Here is a 20,580-nt window from a genome sequence, read left to right on the forward strand (position 1 = left end):
CTCGATTCAATCGAACGCTCACCCCTACATATACTCAACTAGACAATAGCAGTGTTAAGTGCCCTATTTGTTAAAGGTTTATATTTGTGGAATGTGGAATTCCTTGGCATTCATCAATGAGTTGTGAAATATATTGGAACCTCCCACTTGAGGAAAGAGATGTTGTAGACATCACCTTGCAATAATTTTTTTACAAAATTTTTAAAAATCAAAATTGATTATTTTGTAAATGTTGTGGTCTAAATTTATTGATTTTTTTAGAGTTCGAAATAAAATGACCAATTTTGAAAACATTAAAGGCTAAATTTATTGAAATTTATTGATAGAACGTATAAACATCATAAGGCTAGATTTGTTAGTAGACCAATAAAATAAAGCTCACATTAGCACTTCTATCAAATTTCAAAAGGTTATTAATGTTTAGTGACCGAAAATTTTGATTTTAAAGAGTTCAGTGACCAAAATAGAAATAATGAAAAGTTCAGTGACCAAAATAGAAACAATGAAAAGTTCAGTGACCAAAATAGAATATGGTAATACTTTAGGGACCATTTCTACACTTTACCCAAAAATCTATTATACCTATTTAAATTATTTTTAAACAAATATTTAAGAACTCTACTCAATGTAGATTTTTAGTTTTTGTCTTTTTTAGCAATTCCTCTCCCATCGATATTTGAAACCCTGCCTCTGTTCCAGCGTAACTCCAAACCCTAGGGACTCTAACCATTCGCATATCTCTCGTTAGATCTCAAAACCAAGCTTTCATGGGTTCCAGAACAGGCAGTGATAACGACGGCGCTAGCCCTGGGTAATACAAGTTCTAACGCTTTACCTCTTTCCTATTTCCTAACGCCCTCAATGTTTAATAGTTCGTTGTCCTCCTTCTATCTCGTGCAGGAAAATATTTATCGGAGGCTTAGCTAAGGATACGACTCTCGGTGAGCTTCGCCTTCTTTTTTCCCTTTGATGTTTATATGTGTTTTCGTTCGACGGGATTCTTTAAGTTACTGAGCTTTATTTTTTTTACTTTTTTTTGTTGGGTATTTTCAGAGACGTTCACCAAGTATTTTGAAAAATATGGGGAGATAACCGATTTTGTTGTAATGAAAGATCGGCATACGGGTCGGCCCCGTGGTTTCGGGTTCATTACCTTTGCGGATCCATCTGTTGTTGACACTGTTATGCAAGAGGACCATGTTATTAATGGCAAACAAGTGAGCTTAAGCTTTGACCATTTCGTGTTTTAAGATTCTGCTGTTGTTTAGAATTTGGAAAATTCTCAACTTTTAAACTGCCTCGGTTTCTAATAAGTTTAGAGTTTGTCTGTTGGTTTTCTTAGAGATTAGTTACTCTTTGCATTTGAGTTAGCTAAGTTTGTTAGCTTTAATGTTGTAGTCATTGAACTAAAGAAATATTTCATACTTTGTATTTGAATTGTGAAGCTTAGCAAGTGAGCACCATGTTCTTGATGTAGATTTAGCACTAATGTGGTTTTCGTGTTTCATGGAAAAGTTGGGTTGATATTGTTGTGAGATTTTTTGAAGTGTTTACAATCTATCATTAATGATTGATTTTTTTATGGCACAGGTTGAGATTAAAAGAACTATTCCTAAAGGTTCCTCACAGTCAAATGATTTCAAGACAAAGAAAATATTTGTTGGTGGGATTCCAACATCAGTTACCGAAGGTCTGGTATTTGATGTATATGCATCTTATTATGAGTGTTTTTGTACTAAACATTATTCTTGATGTTTATACTGGAGTATTGTTTATTTATTACTTTTGTTTTTCATTGCTGTTTGGACCTTAGATGAGTTCAAGAATTTCTTCTCAAAGTATGGAAAGGTGGTGGAACATGAGATCATTCGTGACCATGCAACCAAACGCTCTCGTGGTTTTGGGTTTATAGTGTTTGACAATGAAAAAGTTGTTGAAAATTTGCTGGGTAATGGAAATATGATAGATATGGAGGGTAGTCAGGTGAGTACTATTGTTCAATGGTTCCCTAAACAATCTGATGTAAGCAGATATGTATATACCCTTTGCACGAATACAGTGCGAAGCTGCATGCCAAACTCTTCTGGTGATGGAAGTAAATATTATTTGTATTCTATTAAGTTAAATTTCATCATGCACTTCTCTTTGTTCTCAGAGTTCAATTTAGCAGAGTTCATTGGTTCTGACACTTCTTCTCAAGGCAGGCTGTCAAGATAATTCATACATGAAGGAAACATAGGTTAACTTGCTTCTTTGTTGTAGGTTGAAATCAAGAAGGCTGAACCAAAGAAAGCATCAAACCCACCACCTGGTCCTGCATATGGTAGTGAACCTAGGGCATGCTCATATCATGATGATTTTGGTGGATTTGGTGATTATGGTGGCTTTGGTGGTGGTGCTTTTGGTCCTGCTCCTTATAGGTCATATGGAGGTTTTGGCAGTAGATTTGGAGATTATGGTGGTTATGGTGCTGCTGCTGATTTTGGTGGTAGTTATGGGGGGTTTGGTGGTGGTGCTGGTGGTTTTTCTGGTTATCGTGGGGATTCATCATTTGGTTATTCTAGTCGATTTGGTTCTTATGGTGGGTTTAGTGGCAGTGGTATAGGTCCCTATGGACGTGGAGGTGGAGGCTATGGAAGTTATGGTGGTTCAGGCTCTAGTGGTAGTTATGATGCTGGCCCTGGTGCTGGTTTTGGCGGCCCAGGTGGATTTTATGGTAGAACGGGATATGGAGGCAGTCGTCGCTATCATCCTTACGCAAGATAGAACGTGTTTAAGATCTTCCATAGAAGTTGCGCTGGGTTTCCAGAATTTCAGCATTTCCCATCACTTGGTTCAGTAGGCACTGTGCACTTTTGCAAGTTGGCACTACCTAGCAGATCAAAGGAACTATTAGATTTGCTTGTCTTCAGTCTATTGGTTAGAGAACCTGAGTTTTAGGTCTGCACCAAACTTAGAGCCTCTCATCAAAGAGCAAACTTGAAGTTTAGCTGAGCTGCTATCTTGCGAGTTTTTTATTGCCAGTTTATTGTAGTTAAAGACTTATACGTTATTTTGAGTTCAGTTAGAACCTTTTTCTAGGTGAGGATGTAACATTTAGCATTTAGTAATTACACACTAGATCATTGTTGACATAGAGAGTATTGGCTCTTTAAATATCTAGTTTTTTGTGGTATGCAAATCTTGGGGGCCTTAGGTAAATTACACAGCCGGTATAAGTTTCTAGTCTACTGTTGAAATAAACAGCGTTCTGGCTTAGATGGCTTCAAATGCTTGGAAGATATTAATTGATCATATGGTGATGGCTTTCAATATTGTGGGTACATATTTTAGGAATGCATAAAAATTTAACCACGGCATAAAAAAAGTTTAGAACTTGCATTATGTGGTGCACGGAAGGTCTATGACATGCTTGGACTTCATTTTTCTTTAAGCTCATATCCAAATCGTATCTAAACATTAATATGGGTATATGACCGCACAATGATCTTTCAAATACTTGAAAAAGCTTTGCTTCAGATCAAGCTTCTGACATTGTTTTTTGAGCAGCTCCTTTCATGTACACCATTTATTATTTTGAGGAAAGCGAGATGAAATTAAAAGAATCGTCCATGCTTTATAACCATAAATTGAAAAGCAGGGGTGAGATGGAAACTGTGGTTATGGCTGTACCTAGATTGCTTGTGCTAAACTAAGGTGGTGCATGTGCTTTGTCACGCTGGTTTGAACTGCAAGTTATATACTATTCTTCAAGTCAGATTAGATGCCATTTCTTATGCATGAATGTGTCTGGCTATGTATCACTTCACTGTGTCATGAATACTTGTTTACTCAAATGCAGTGTCTCCTCAATGCTAGAATATGCTGTTTATTGTTTCAAGGGAAAGAGGTACCCTAAGCTTTGATGCTGAATTTTTTATGTTAAGTAGACAGTACTAGAGGAGCGAGACATAAATATGTAAATCTTATTCAAGGTGGATATATGTTATATAGAAGCGTCTTTTTTTAGAATCTTTTGAAGCTTGTGAAACTATTAACCATATATATATGTTGCATTTTGGAAGTAAAAGACTGTCGGCTAAGCTTGCTTGCATTTATTAAAGTTCTGAACTTAAGACTATATCTTTCAGGTTCAAGAGAAAGTTGAAGTTGCAACATTATGCGCATTAGTATTTTTTTTTCTAGGAAATATACAGGAAACTCAAAAGATAACAAGCCTTAAAAAATGAGTGTAAATGTTCAAATCCAAGGTACAACTGTAAAATGCTAAAGCATCAACAGATCTGTTATCTCTCGGGGAGAAAAAAGCATCTGCAGATTAGAATTATTTGAAGTTTTAGGGTATTTTTGGGTGTGGTTGGTGGAGAAGAATGTGTTGAAAAGTGGAAGGAAAATAAATTTTGAGTATACTTGGTAGGGTTGGTAGGGAAGGAAATTGGTAGGGTTGGTAGGGAAGGAAAGTGAAAAGGAAACGGGAGAGATTATCATTATTTATCTTAATGCTAAATTAGAAAGATACGAGAAATTGAGAGGTGTGAATGTTAATTTAGAATTTATGTATTTTTTAAATGTTCTGTTTCTTTTTTATATTTTTCAACTTTACCAAATAATATTGATTGAATCTTAGTTTGGTTGGTATCAATATTATTATTAATGTGGAAGGATCTAAGTTTAAGTATGTTGAAGTGTATTTTTTTTTTTTTAAAAGTTGTAGAAGGATTATAAATAGTTTTAGGCATAATTTGTATAAAAAAATATACTAAGGAGATGGAATAACTTTTTCTCTTTTGATCTTCCTTAACAAGTACATTTATGAATAATTTTTTTATCCTTCTAAGTTTCTGCTTGAATTATCCCTTACTAATTGTCTTTGCACTTTACTAAGCAAAGGTTTAGTCAAGACCATGGTAGTCACTACTATATTTGTACGTTTCATTTTTAAATTGTTATTAGGTAATCTATGTTTTCTTTTGGCTAACATTTTTGTTGATTTTGGTCATTTTGGTGTGTTTGACCTATATCTCGGTCAATATTGTCTTGTATCGTACGTATCGATCTATATCAATTAGTACAAAATTTTGATATTTTAAACAAATTTTTAAAAGTTTCTATCTTAATCCTTTTAAATTTTTTAAAATTATATTTAAAATTAATAGTTATTTAATTAAATTATGGAGTATAATAATTCTAAAATCTATATATACATACGGATGTAATTAAGATATGTTTACATGTATATAATTGTTATACCTCTTTGGGCCTATGACACTTGGTAGCACTGTTTCTGACATCACTGAAAATAAACTATTACATATATAATGAAAACCTTTTTGCAATACTAAGTCTAAGTAGTAGTAATTATTTTCTATATTACGATGAACCATAAAATAGATTAAGAGAATAGAAATAAAAAAAACAGAAATAAATAAAGAAAAATAAACGAACAAAATTAATTGGTAAACCAATTAGGAAAATTAACTTGCTTCTGTGTTTGTAACTAACTTCAGAATAGGGTTGTAGGTTGGATTAGTCATCGCTTAACCTATTATTACCTCTTGACCTTTACTTAATTGATTGATTGGTTGATAACTATTTATCTCTCGACCTCACTTTCTCAACAAGGATAAATTACGATTTACTTGATTTGACTTATCTCTCGACCTCGTCTAGACTATGATAACTTATTAGGGTTGTCAATCATAATAGTTTAAGAACACATAATTTATACTAACTAATCCCTCTCAGGAAACCCTAAATTCTCCATTAATTGTATCCTGATCCACTCGTTAATCTCCCTTAAGGTATTTAGTCATTCATGTTATTCATAATCTCCCTCTTTATTGAATAAACCATGTGAATATCATGACCAGTTTAGAAGAGAGAAAATATTTAAATAATTATGGATTGAATATCGAATGAGGAATGGAGTAGCAAATCACTTGATTGAATAAAGAAATAAAACAAATACAAAAGAACATAAACCGAAATACTTGAATAATATAAATAAACTATTGAATCAAAATTGATTTCAAGAGGAGAACAAGAGTATTTAAAAGCCAAAAAGAAAAGAAAAGAAAAGAGAAGAAAAGAAACAAAATCTAATTCTAAACTACTAGGGTTTTTGAAGGCGTCCATCACGACTTGGTTACATCAATCCCCTAATGTGTTATTTATAGAGGTGTTGGAAGCCCAAATTAGGTCTTTGGCATGTCCTAGGTCTTCGTATAAGTTTGATTGCGTGGATGAAAATAACCTCGATAGACTTGGGTAGCACATCGTCCTTGTGTTGCGCCACACCCCTTGTGTGGCATGACATGACATGCAACTTTAGCCTGATGTCATTTTTTGGTGCTTTGACGTATCGAGGGAAGCTTATGCATCACTCGTCCTTTGCTTCCACATCAAATTGACCTTTATATATTCATTTAACACACTCAATTGAACTAATTACCACAACTTAAAGCCTGTGTCGACCTATTGGGTCAAAACACTTACAAAATGTGTTAAAAGCACATATTTTGTTTAACTTTTAATCCTAAAGCCTAATTATTAAAAACATAAATTAAAATACTAAATTGCTTAGAAAACAAACTCCTTGAGTGCGGAATTGACCTAAATTGACTACTATATTTGACGATAGGTCAAATACCCCCACACTTAAGTCTTTGCTTGTCCTCAAGCAAACTGCTCGAAAATGAAATAAAAACTAAAAATAAACTAAAACAAAAAACAAAAAATAAACATGAAAGTAAAAGAAAATGTAATTGAGCTATCTTGATACACGAGATTGGATCGGAGCATCGGAACTAGGGAGATTTTTCTAAATATATAATTCTAGCTAGAAATTTAAACAATTCAAAGTTATTTACATCTAAACAAATTAGTTAAATAAATTACAAAGTAAACAAGTCAAAGAAAATTAAACATATTTCACCATCAAAATGTATATATGAATATAGTATTTATTTTTGTACAGTATAGTAAGTTCGAATAGTTTTTCCTACTCAGTTTATTTTTTTCCATGCTTTGAACTTTAATGTTGTAATATTTCCCCGATAACCCTTATGATTTTTTAAATATATTTTTCCAATACAATCAAGATTTTTTCTCGGGCAGTTTTTATAAGAGTTATACTAGTCATACTAAATCGTTTCAATAACCATGGATTTTACCGAGTATTTTCTTTTTAATTCGAACATCTTATACTTTTACAAATATAATTACCTATTCATATCTACCTTTATCACTTAGTATATCTAATCTCTTTTACATATTTATAGTCTAATAAATTGAACTAATTACTTTAAATATAGACAACCTAAATTATTTAATTTCAGGTAAAATTTACAATTTAAACAAACAACCTAGGTATATGCTCCTAACTAATCATTTGTATTTCTACAAGCTCAAGCACAAACACGCAAATAAAAATTAAAAACTAAAACGAAAGAAAGAAAAAAAAGTAATAAAGAGGAAAAAAAATAAAATTTTCCTAAGTCACCCCCACACTTTATTTGGCTCATTGTCTCTAATGTGCAATTCAAAATGTAAAGGAAAGAGGTTACCCGAATGACTTGATACATGCAGTGCAATTGGTGGGACTACTCCTTTCGATTTTGGCTCATAATGGTAGTGCTGTCAAAAGTTTGGGGTTCCTACTAAGAAAAATGCAATATACATATATATATAAAACCAAAGTTCCTAAAAAATAAAAACAAACCAATAACCAACATCCCAAAAACTTAAGTACAATGTCCAATTTAAAAATAACTTTAAAATGTCCAAAATTAATCGGAGTCATGTTCCTACTCATCCTCATTGTTGTCCTCTCTCAGTGGTGGAAATCGCACGAACATTTCTGGTAGTGACATTGGTGTCAACCATCCATTCTATTGTGCGATGAGAATTAGGATGTCGCCAATGTTTTGCATCCAACGTGTTTGCCATTTGGACATCGAAATGCCTGTTAATCCTGTAATTCATGACGTCTGTGCTTTAGCCTTCCTCTTCCCTATCCTTTGGGGATCCCTCCTATGTTTTGTCCGTTGCTCGGCTTCTTGCTTTTGCTTCCTTTTCAGTTCAATGAACTGTCTGTATAGATTGTCCCCAATTACGCTCCTTGTAGGTCACATGAATGGTTCGACATGAGTGTCACGTGTGAATATAATATGTGAATTCTGCAAGTATACACATCGGATCAAATAATAAAATGATGAGTGAGTATCGTTCCCACGAGGATCGAATTGAGGCACTAAAGTGACCTACTTCTTTCGAAGGTAGAAACCTACTACTTAAAAGAGTTTTAAAGTGGCCTACTTCTTTCGAAGGCAGAAACCTCAAGTTACCTTGCTTGTATTTATATGCCTTTAATTTGGTACCCTGCACTATTCCATTCTATATGAGCGTTTCTCTATGTCTAAAGTCTAATACAAGTATCTATCCAATACTTGCTCATATCATTGAACCACGGTCTAACTAATCTAAACTTTTCAGACTTCAGATTAATTTAAAGGTTTGCTGCACAATTGACTATGTCTAGGAATTGCTCACATACATTTTAAAGAATAAAACAATTGAATAAAACAATAAAGATAATTCAGATTTATACTTCAGTCATTAAAGACAATTAAAGTTACATCAAAGTAATCCCAACCTTATGAGATTTAACTCATAGGTTGACAAATAACATTCAACTCAAATATCATTTTCATCACTGTAATTCACGAAGGAACAAATAAGAAATAATAGAAGAACATCGGGAAGACAACGTTCGCTTGTCCAGTCCACACTCTAGCTATGCAGTATCCTGAGGTGCTGAGAGGGGTTGCCTGCATCTTTCCTTTTCCTGTCTTTATTCAGCCGCTACCTTCTAATTTGCCTAAGGATCTTTACCCGCGGTTTTGCCTCCTAGGGTTTCCTCCTTTTCTTCTTTTTAAATTGCTTTTTTATAATTTTTTTAGGATAATTTCAATAGCCCCAAGATTTATCTTATCCTCTTTTCTAGGTAGATTTATCTGGTACAAGTAGAGTTTGGTTGAAACTGATATGCGTTGAATGCTAACTGGACACCTTCCCGGCATTGCCATGACATACGAGCTGGCAATTTGACCACCTTTTTCCCCCAACAAAACTTCACTCCTTTATTTCTTGTTCTTCATCTTACACCTGCCACTACCACAAAACACAACTCTTCCACGAGCAATTAAAAGCACCTAATATTTAAACACAACCCAAGTTCTAATGCAATGTTAAAAATACTAATAAAATATCCTAAAATGCAACTAGATGTTCTTAAGTACAAGTAATTAACTAGGTCCAAAGACATAAAATATAACTCTTTTGAAGAGTTATCACACCCCCAAACCTGAGTTATTGCTTGTTCTCAAGCAAAATATGCATGCATGCATAAATGCCAACATTTTGCCAACGCATCAGACCAACTCATACTGTCAGGCTATTCGAACAACAAGTACATCAATTCTCAGCAGTCTCCTTTTTTCCTAAAACTCGTTCGAGTGTTAAAGGCTTGCTTAACAAAGGCAATGCAAAATTTTTTCCGTAAACCTGAATCTCTTAAGTACTCATGTATTCTCTCTTTTGGCCTATAAGAACCATACTCTAATTTACATAATTCCTTTATTACCTAAACATAAGTTACTTGCTTTAAGCCTACTTAGAATATATTAATCATATTTATGCTATCTTTTTTTCGTTTGTTTTTCTTCTTTTTTAAATAGTATTATTATCATCATCATTAGGGGATTTAGCATACCACGAAATTTCTTGACTTGAAAATCATAGTGAAGCATACAACGAATTGCTAAGTATTTAATCATGTCACAATTTAAACTGGAAGTCACCCATAAAGCTCAAACTTTTGACTAAAAAGATGGATGGAGCATACAACTACCTCCTTAGATATTTAGTCATTTTTTTTATAGTGGAGTGCCCTTAATTTTATTTTCATGAAACACACTCTTTCCTAGACTCACCTTTCTAATCAATAGCATGATGGAGAAAACAAAGTGATGCTGACCTACTTGGAAATTCTAAACATTGGAGTGCTTACTGTCTTTTATTAAAAATTGTAGTGGCAATATAACTAATCCTTGACTTCAAAAATCCCTAAGTTCATTAAAGGATACCTACTATATCCCCCCCAAAAAACAACACACTGAGTATAAGACATCCTATTTTTAGGAATTAATTTACAAGCATCTTAACCTAAGCTAAATTCACACAATCCACTGCCACATGTTCTAGGTATATCAAAAAATATAAACTCTACATCGAACATCATAAGTATAAATTGTACTTCTTATAGATAAAATAGTACTTCAGTGGTTACAACGCAGTGGCAAAACATCCATACTATATAAAGTGCAACCTAAATGCATAATACACCCCTAAACCTAAGGGATGCATTGTCCTCAGTGCATGTGCATGCAACAAAAAATATAACTACGGATAGAAAAATGTCATGGAAAAATAAAATAAAATGCACGATCCTTAAAAGAAAAGAGAAAAAAATTATGTGGCTTAGGTTGTATTGTGGGTACTTTATTCAGTTCTTCGTGTGGACTTGCGGGCATTGACCTTGTACCTCATCTTCCTTTATAGTGGGCTTACATCTTCGCCTTCCTTATTGGTTTTCGTGAGATCATTGATAAACTGATCAATTTCACGATCTTTTGCAGTCACAGAGGTTGATAGAGATGATGGTACAGGAGTTTTGCCTTTTATAGGGTCATTCTGCCCTTCCTTTCCTTCTTTTTTATCCTTTCCAAGCTGAACGGATGTTGACTTCTTGGTTTCCTTAGTAGCTTGTCCAACATCAGCATTGATCTCTTCATTTACTGAGTCAGCTTCGACAGTAGTTGGAGCTAGTTTTGCTTTAGTCTCAACAGATGGGAGTAAAATTGTGGAGAAGACAGGAAATTTTAGCATTGATTTTGAAAAATTCTTTTGTAAAGATCGCTTAAATGTCAAATCCCTATCCCTCACATATGACCAATATTGAGCCTGTTGCTCTCTAGCCTGGACCAACTCTTCAGCTAGTTGGTACTGCTAACTTTCAAATAAGGACATCCTTTGCTCTAGCTGCTTTAGGGAATTCAATATTTGCTGACCGAATGGGCCTTGAGTGACTGAAGGTGTTGCTGTAAGAACACACGTGGCAGTAAAAGCCTGACTTTGTTGAGTTGCCGAGGTAGCATTAACGCCTCGAAGCTTGAAAAAAGTTGCCCTTGTTAGTCCACCCTTATTAGGGGTAATATCCTCAGCATTAGTAAGAGGAACATTAGAAGTCTTGCATAATGCAGTGATGAGAGAAGGAAAATTTAAGCTTCCGACATTCTTCTCAGCACAATGATAGACTTTCTGAAAAATGACACTTCCCACATTAATTTTTCTTCCTTTTATAATAGAATACAACGACAACATTCTTTCCTTGGAAATGGTGGTATTGTGCATGGATGGCATAAGCTGACTTTTCAAGAAATGATGCCACACTTTCCCAATCGGTGTCAATGAAGCCCTTTTAATAGTGTAACATTCTTGACTAGATATAACCCATTGTGTGCCCATGACATATAAATCCTTCAAAACTTGTTGCAAAACCTCAGTTTTGATGTTATCCGCAAACTCATTATGTTCATCTTGTACCTCTTTAAGGCCAAACTGGGCATTTATATGATCCTCATCAAACGATACAAAGGTGCCCTTTACATAGATGAAAAGAGAATTAGGGGAGTTCACATGGGCATAAAACTCCCTAACTACTATGCCTAAAATATCCTCTAGGTGCAAGCAGAAAATGCCCCACCCATGCTGCTCTACTATCGACGAGACAGACTCGTCATTCCCCATATAGGGTTCATCTTTAAATAAGAATCCCTACTCAAAACAAAAGGGACACTTTAGAATATTATTTGAGTACCTTGTAGTCGCAGTAGAGTTAAAGAATGTCTTCGGTTGAGAAACGTCAGTGCACAATAACTCTGTAGTTTTAGAAGGATTCTTGACTCGATCCATTAAGAAAGAACAAAGGGAAATCTTTGAGAGATGTAGTGTAAAGAAAATGGAGTAGAGGTTGAAGATAAAGAAATCGTAAATGTGAGAGCTTTATGAAAAATGTAAAACGTGAATAGTTGTGGAGGGGGAAATAAGAGAAGATGAAATGTGCTAGGGAAATTTCTAACGTGGCAAGAAGAAAAGGAAGAAATTCTTAAGGGAAAAAGAAAAGAAATAAAATGACCTAGCCCTACAATATAGGCTGACTTCTGAAGGCTCCCCAAAGAAAATTTATTAGGTGAATCTGCTTAAGGACTCTCTTTTTTGGACTTCTCTACCCAGTCAACCCTAGATAAGTTAACACCTCATCACCTAGTTTGTCACGACATAATGCTCCTCTGTAATGCCACGACAATCATCCTCCTAGTACACACTAAGAAGTTTGGTCTTTTATCCTGCCATTGAAAAGCTACACTAATGTATAAAAATCAGAAATGAAATAAAAATTTAGATAACCAACAAACAAAAATAACCAAAAAAAAATAAAGTAAAGCAAATAAATAAAATCCAAAATTTCTTACACAAGCATTTCGAAGGTCGATGCTTTGCTTATTACGCTCTACATGAGCACCCAGTAGTGCTTTAAGCGTTGTCCATTAACTTTAAATGTAACACCCGTTTTCATGTCTTTGATATTAACAACCCTGTGTGAGAATACTTGAACTACTTCAAAAGGACCATACTAGCGAGATTTCAATTTACCAGGGAACAATTTGAGTCTAGAATTAAACAATAATACCTACTGTCCTGATTCAAATTGCCATGGCATAATTCTGTTATCATGCCATCGCTTGGCCTTTTCCTTGTATAGTCTAGCATTTTCATATGCTTGTGCCTGAAACTCTTCCATTTCATTCAACTCTAACAACTTTTTATTGCCAACAACAGCCCAGTCCATGTTCAACTTGTTGATAGCCCAAAATGCTTTGTGCTCAAGATTAACAAGTAAGTGACATGGCTTCCCATAAACAAGTTTAAAATGCGACATCCCTAATGGAATTTTAAACACAGTCCAATAGGCCAACAAAGCTTAATCCAGTTTAGTTGACCAATCCTTACGAGATGGATTCACCACTTTTTTCGAAATCTATTTAATTTATCTATTAGAAATCTCAGCTTGGCCATTCGTCTAGGGATGATATGCCGTAGCAATCTTATGATTCACCCTATACCTGCACAAGGCATTGGCCACGAGTTTACAATCAAAATGGGATCCTTCATTGCTGATAATAGCTCTAGTTGTACCAAATCTTTTAAAGAGGTTCTTGTGTAGGAACTTTAGTGACAAAATTCATGAGCATCCTTGAACAAATTTGGCCAATATAATCCTGACTGAAGGACTTTAACGGTAGTTCTCATTCCTCCAAAATGTCCTCCATAAGAAGATGAATGACAATGCTACAAAATACTATGTATTTTCATCATCAGGGACACTTTTGAATGATTTGATCTGCCCACTTTTTAAATAAGAAGGTTCATCCCAATAATAGTTCTTAGCATCATGAAGAAATTTTTGCCTTTTGTGGGTGTTTAAATCAGGCGGCATCAAACCACTCACCAAGAAATTCACTATATCAGCGTACCTAGCTAATGTCTTGGCAAATAATAATTGTTTATCTAGAAAATATTCTTTAATAAAGTTATCATTGCCACCTACATTACCCGATTCTAACCTTGACAAATGATCAGCCACTTGGTTTTCAATCCCCTTTCGGTCCTAAATTTCTAAGTCAAACTCTTGTAGTAACAATACCCACCTAATTAATCTTGGCTTGGCATCTTTCTTACGCACCAAGTGATCTATGTAAATTGTGACCTTGGTACCTACTAGATAAGGATGAAATTTATCGAACGCAAACACTACAACTAACAGTTTTTTTCCGTGGTGGTATAATTAAGCTATGCATCCGTTAGAGTTTTGCTAGCATAATATATTGCACATGGTAATTTGTCTCTCCTCTACCCCATCACTGCTCCCATGGCATAGTTGTTGGCATCGCACATGATTTCAAATGGCAAGGTCCATTATGGAGCTACTACAATTGGTGCTGCTACTAGTCTTTTCTTTAATTCCTCAAAAGTACCCAAGCAATGTCCATCAAAATCAAAGGATCTATTTTGCTCTAGTAGTGTGCATAAGGGCTTAGATATCTTTGAGAAATCCTTAATGAATGTTCTATACAATCCTGCATGACTTAGAAAACTTCTAACACCCTTGACATTGGTGGGAGGTGGTAATTTTTCTATTACTTCAATTTTTTCTTTGCCTACTTCAATTCCTCGCCGTGATATCTTATGCCCTAAGACAATTCCTTCATGAATCATGAAGTGACATTTTTCCCAGTTCAAGACAAGATTTGTTTCTTCACAGCGGCACAAAACAACTTCCAAAATTTTCAAATAATCTTCAATACAGAGAAATCATCCATAATAACTTCATGGAATTTCTCCACCATATCCGAGAATATAACCATTATACAACACTAAAAAGTTGTCAAGGCATTGCATAATCCGAATGACATCTGTCTCAACAAAATGTACCATATGGACACGTGAAAGTTGTCTTCTCTTGGTGATTGGGAGCTATGGCAATCTGATTATACCCTAAATAACTGTCCAAAAAATAGTAGAAAGCTTTCCCTACTAACCTGTCCAACATCTGATCAATAAACGGTAAGGGGAAATGGTTCTTCCTAGTTGCCTTGTTAAGCTTTCGATAATCCATGCACACTCTCCATCCCATGATTGTGCGAATTGGTATGAGTTCATTATTATCATTGCTAACCACTGTGACACCTCCTTTCTTGGGGGCACATTATATAGGGCTTACCCATGAGCTGTCTGAGGTTGGGTAAATAATACCAACGTCAAGCCACATGATAATCTCTTTCTTGAAAACTTCTTTCATTATCAGATTTAATCTTCTTTGGTGATCAATAAACTTGCTGTGGCAATCCTTTAACAAGATTTTATACATGTAAAACGCATGATTGATTCCCTTTATATCAGTAAGGGTCTATTCTCATGCCTTCTTAAATCATCGCAGGACTTCCAACAACTTGACTTCTTATTCAGATGTCAATTCCGTAGAAATCACAATCAGTAAGGTACTATTATCTCCCAAGTATTCATATTTTAAACTCTGCGGCAAAGGTTTCAACTCCAATGTTGAAGGTTCCTCTATTGAAGGTTTAGGAGGCTTGAATGAATGACTCGATAAATCTAAATAGTCAAACTTTTTCTCTGGTCTCTCCAATGTCTATTTGGCTTCAATGAATTCACTGAGTTCTTCAAAACATACTTCATCAATTCTTTCTAATGAGTCTTCTTTATTATCAAAATTACTGTGGCAAAGTCTGTTGAATTCTTCCTCTACTACTGTTTCTATTAAACCAATGCTGTGACATTCTTCATTTTCGTTTGCACATTTTAAAGCATAAAAAACATTAAAAGTAACCTATTGATCATTTACCCTCATAGTTAGTTCACCTTTCTGTATGTCAATTAAAATTCTGCCTGTAGCAAGAAAGGCCTTCCAATGATAATTGACGCATTTTGATCAACTTTAAATTCTAAAATAAGGAAATTAACAGGAAAGATAAATTTATCCACTCTTACCAGTACGTCCTCAATTTTACCTTTCAGATGGGCGTAGGATCGATCAACTAATTGCAAAGTCACCATAGTAGGTCTTTCTTTCCCATTTCCTAGCTTCTTGAAAATAGACATAGACGTTAGATTTATACTTTCTCCTAAGTCACATAATACCTTAACAATATAATGATTTCCAATTGAATACGGGATAGTGAAACTCTCTGAACCCTTCAACTTTGGAGGTAATTTATTCATCAACATTGCTATGAACCCTTTAGTGAGAGAAATGGTCTGAAATTCTTCTAATTTGCGCTTTTAAAAAAATATGTCTTTTATAAATTTCACGTAATTGGGCATTTGCTCCAAAGCTTCTACTAACGGTATGTTGCTGTAGAGTTTCTTCAAAAAGTCTAAAAACCTTTTAAACTTAATATCTTGTTTAGCATTCTAGAATCACTAAGTAAAAGGTAAAGGTGTCGTCCTTCAGGTTGCTGATATTGTTTTGTTGTGACATTTCTGTTGGCAACATGATTAGATTTTGTCACAACATTTTTTTGTGTACCCTGTTCAGGTGTTGTCTACCATTCAGTAGGTTTTAAGATCATTTCCTGATTGCGGCTGGATTTTTCTTCTTCTGCCGTGGCATCTTGAATAACTTCATCCAACTGAGTCCTACTTCTAAGAGTGATGGTCCTTCCCTTGGGTTCTCAAATTTTTAGTATCACTTGGTAATGCTCCTTGTGGCCTTGAATTTAGAGCCTTCGCTATTTGTCCTACTTGATTCTCAAGAATTCAGAGAGACGCAGCCTGACTTTGAATCACAATATCTTTTTTGGCCATATACTCCAACAAAGATTCAATAGAATTAGAAGATGATACCTGACCTTGTTGAGTATTTTTCCTTGGCATAGGATGATTATAACTGAGTGGTGCATTATGGATATTTTGCCTTGCAACTTTGTGTGAACTCATCACACCTTGATTATTCCAACTAAAATTCGGATGCTGCTTCTACCCTGAATTGTAAGTGTTGTAATAGGGGTTATTATTCCGGTTAAAATTACCCATGTACTATACTGATGCTAGGTTTGATGGGCATTCATCAAACACATAATCTTTGCCATAATAAACGCATGACAGCTCGGTTATTTTCATCTCATGGACAACAGTTGAATTTTTCTTTGTTTTAATCATATTAGCTAAAGAAGATACCTGGGCTGTCAACGAAGTAATTGTGTCAAGCTCCATCGTACCAATAGATCTCTTATACGTCCCAACTCTTATGGTAGGGTAATGATAATCATTGTTGGCAAATTTTTCCAAAATATTATATGCTTCGTTGTAAGATTTATCCAATAATGTACCATTAGCAGATGCATTCACTACCATTCTTGTATATGCATTCAACCCATTATAGAAAATTTCCATTTGAGTCTAGTGTTGAAATCCATGCATCAGACATTTCTGAATTAAATCTTTAAATCGTTTGCAAGCTTTATATAACGTTTCATCCTCCAATTGTCGAAAATATGTAATGTCATTTCTAAGCTTGGCATTCATGTTTGGTGGATAATACCGTAACAAAAACCTTTAGCAAAGGTTATTCCATGATGTCACTGTCCTCGATAATAAAGCATTATTGCTCGGTGTCTCAAGGAATATGGAAACAATTTAAGTCTCAGGGCATCTTCAAGAACACCATGTTACCTGAATGAGTTACAAACTTCTAGAAAAAGTCGCAAATGCAATCTTGGATCTTTAGTGGGCAGTCCTCCAAACTATCCTACTGTTTGTAACATCTAAAACATTATTGGTTTCAGTTTAAACTATTGCACTTGAATTTGAGGTTTGACTATCTCTGGATTTAGATAATCTAAAATTGGCACATCATGTTCTCAGATTGGTTTATCTCAATCATCTATCGCCCCACGGACATTCGGATTAGTGCCTTGACCATTCAAATTATCATTCATACCTGTTATTACCCTTCGAATAGGAGGATTAGCATCTTGACCATTCGTGTTATCATTGAGACCAGTATCATTCCCGTTTTTAGCCATTTTTCGTATTTCTTTCCGCCTTCTTCGCAAAGTTCTATCAATCTCTAGGTCAAAAAGATACTCTTTGTTAGCAAGAATGCCTCTTCTTATACACTGATGGCAATCCTTTAGAAAAATATAACTAAGTTAAATAAAAGTAATATAACTAAGTAAAATTACAAAACCAATTTACACCAAATTGCCGATTCCAGGCAACGGCACCAAAAACTTGTTGCCTGTGAATATGATATGAGAACTGTGCAAGTATACATGTCAAATCAAGTAATAAAGTGATGTGTGAGTATCGTTTCCACGAGGACTAAATTGAGGCACTAAAGTGGTCAAGTTATTATAATAAAATGCGATTAATGCTATGGTAAAGTTATAGTAACTAAGTAGTGGCAATTAAAAGGAATAATTTTGTATGCGATATGTGGAATTAATGAATGCTTGGAAATGCTATGGCAAAATGAGAGTAGAAATATAATGGCAATTATGGAAATGAGTATAGGAGTAATATGAAACTGACAAATAAACAACTAAGGATGCAATGTCAAAGATATTATGGCAAAAGGTAAGGGGTTACGTGATGTTGAGTGGGAAGGTTGGGATTACTAAGAATCTACTTTTCTTGTCAGCAGTGCCTCAGCAACATCATACTTAACCTATGCTTAGAAGAGTTCTAAAGTGGCTTGCTTCTTTCGGAGGTAGAAACCTCAAGTTACCTTGCATGTATCTATAGGCCTTTAATATGGTACCCTGCACTGTGCCCTTCTGTATTAACGTTGCTCTATGTCTAGAGTCTACTGCAAGTATCTGTCGAGTACTTGCTCATATCATTGAACCACGGTCTAACTAATCTAACCTTTCCAGACTTTAGATTAATTTAAAGGTATGTTGCACAGTTCACTATATCTAGAGATTGCTCACATACATTTTAAAGAATAAAACGATTGAATAAAATAGTAAAGATAATTCAAAATTATACTACAACCATTAGAGATAGTTAAAGTTTCATCAAAGTAACCCCAACCCTGTGAGATTTAACTCATAGGTTGGAAAATAACACTCAACTCAAATATCATTTTCATCACTGTAATTCATGAAGGAACAAATAAGAAATAATGGAAGAACATTGGGAAGACAACGTTCGCTTGTCCAGTCCACACTCCAACTATGCAGTATCTTGAGGTGCTGAGAGGGGTTGTTTATGTTTTACCTCTTCCTGTCTCTATTCAGCTGCTACCTTCTAATTTTCCTAAGGATCTCTACCCGTGTTTCTGCCTCCTACGGCTTCCTCCTTTGCTTCTTTTTAAATTGCTTTTTTCTTCTTCTTTTTCATAATAATTCCAACAGCCCCAAGATTTATATTCTCCTCTTTTCTAGGCAGATTATCTGGTACAAGTAGAGTATGGATGAAACTGATATGCACTAAAGGCTGGTTGGACACCTTCCCAACATTGCCATGGCATACGAGCTAGTAATCTGACCACTCTTTTTCCTCGACAAAACTTCACTCTTTTATTTCTTGTTCCTCATCCTACACTTGCCACTAGTATAAAACACAACCCTTCCATGAGCAATTAAAAGCACCTAATATTTAAACGCAACCCAAGTTCTAATACAATGCTAAAAATAATAATGAAATGTCCTAAAATGCAACTAGATGTTTTTAAGTACAGACAATTAACTAGGTCTAAAGGCATAAAATATAACTCTTTTCAAGAGTTATCTAGAATACATGGGAACTTTAACTCTTTTGCACAGTGCTATGATCAAGTGCAGGAAATATGTACTTTGTTTGCGACTCCACAAGCACTTCATCATCTCTTCGTTGATCTAGTGACCAATACAATTTTGTTCTTTCTTTAAAATCACATAAAGCATAACCACTCTATATGCGATGATGTCAGACGCATTGTGTGTCAGAGCTAGACGGGTGCAAATAAGTTGCATCCACATTTTTGTCATTGGGAACATGATAGTTGTATTGAATTTTTAAGGGCACCCCTGTGTTGGCATTGTGAATCCACTCGGCATGACCCTCCATCAGATAATTAATTATTCCCTCTATATCTAGGTTATCGAATGTGAATGAATTTATATTTTCTAGATAATCATGGGAGTAATGTAGAACATCATAAAATTAGCATATTTCTCGTGGTGCAATCGTCACTTCTTTTCCCCCAATGGTGACCTAGATAATTGTCTCACCCTACTGTCTGTGATTTTCCCGATCCTTCAAAGTAGAATAGAACTCATAAACTATTGCATCAATCACTGGTTCAGTTGGTGTGCCGCAAAAAGTTATTCTAGTGGTGATATCATACTAAATCCCAAATCTCATCGGAGGTAGACATGATGGGACCGAATCCACATTCTTGAATGAATGATTGACCAATCATATAGGGATAGAATCTTTCCACTTATGCACTGGTAAATTGATTATTGAAGTTAATCGGTGCCTCGGTAGTGCGTTGTTGTTTCCTTGATGCCATTGAAGAAGCTGCCACAATCCAAATAGTTAAAATTAATTGAAAAAAGTTAGAGTACGAAACCTTGGATTGTTTCAGACAAGGATTGCTCTGTCGCTAGTGTTGATTTCAAAAAACGGGAGGCAATTGGATAATGGATCGAAGAAGAGGTGAATGTAGGATGAATCACTTGTAGTTTTTGAGGATCAGTGATACGAAAGAATGAAAGTGTTCTTCAAGATGAATGGGTGGTGACTGATGGGTGTTAGGACTTACTTAGGGCATTTGAATGGTGTGTGTTTAGGGTTAAAGATGATGGGTTTAAATAGAGCTTCGATTGGGCTTTTTAGTTGAACAATGGGCCGAGTTTTGCTAAAAATTATCGGTGTGTCGCACCACAA

The 20,580-nt window shown here is 34.9% G+C and overlaps 1 protein-coding gene and 1 non-coding gene across 2 annotated transcripts; both read left to right on the top strand.

Annotated features, from left to right (window-relative positions):
- The first annotated feature begins 615 nt into the window (after positions 1 to 615).
- Positions 616 to 4,008, top strand: LOC107954751 (heterogeneous nuclear ribonucleoprotein 1). The gene is made up of 6 exons (XM_016890407.2): positions 616 to 811; positions 901 to 941; positions 1,054 to 1,217; positions 1,591 to 1,690; positions 1,814 to 1,983; positions 2,263 to 4,008. Exons 1-6 carry the CDS (start codon positions 768 to 770, stop codon positions 2,764 to 2,766), a joined length of 1,023 nt encoding a protein of 340 aa, XP_016745896.1. The 5' UTR covers positions 616 to 767; the 3' UTR covers positions 2,767 to 4,008.
- Positions 4,009 to 17,110: 13,102 nt separating this feature from the next.
- Positions 17,111 to 17,217, top strand: LOC121219647 (small nucleolar RNA R71). Its single transcript, XR_005916537.1, has one exon. It is a non-coding gene; the product is annotated as a small nucleolar RNA R71 (small nucleolar RNA).
- The last annotated feature ends 3,363 nt before the right edge of the window (positions 17,218 to 20,580 follow it).

Source organism: Gossypium hirsutum, chromosome D07 (assembly GCF_007990345.1).
Source record: "Gossypium hirsutum isolate 1008001.06 chromosome D07, Gossypium_hirsutum_v2.1, whole genome shotgun sequence".
Classification (NCBI taxonomy): Eukaryota; Viridiplantae; Streptophyta; class Magnoliopsida; order Malvales; family Malvaceae; genus Gossypium; species Gossypium hirsutum.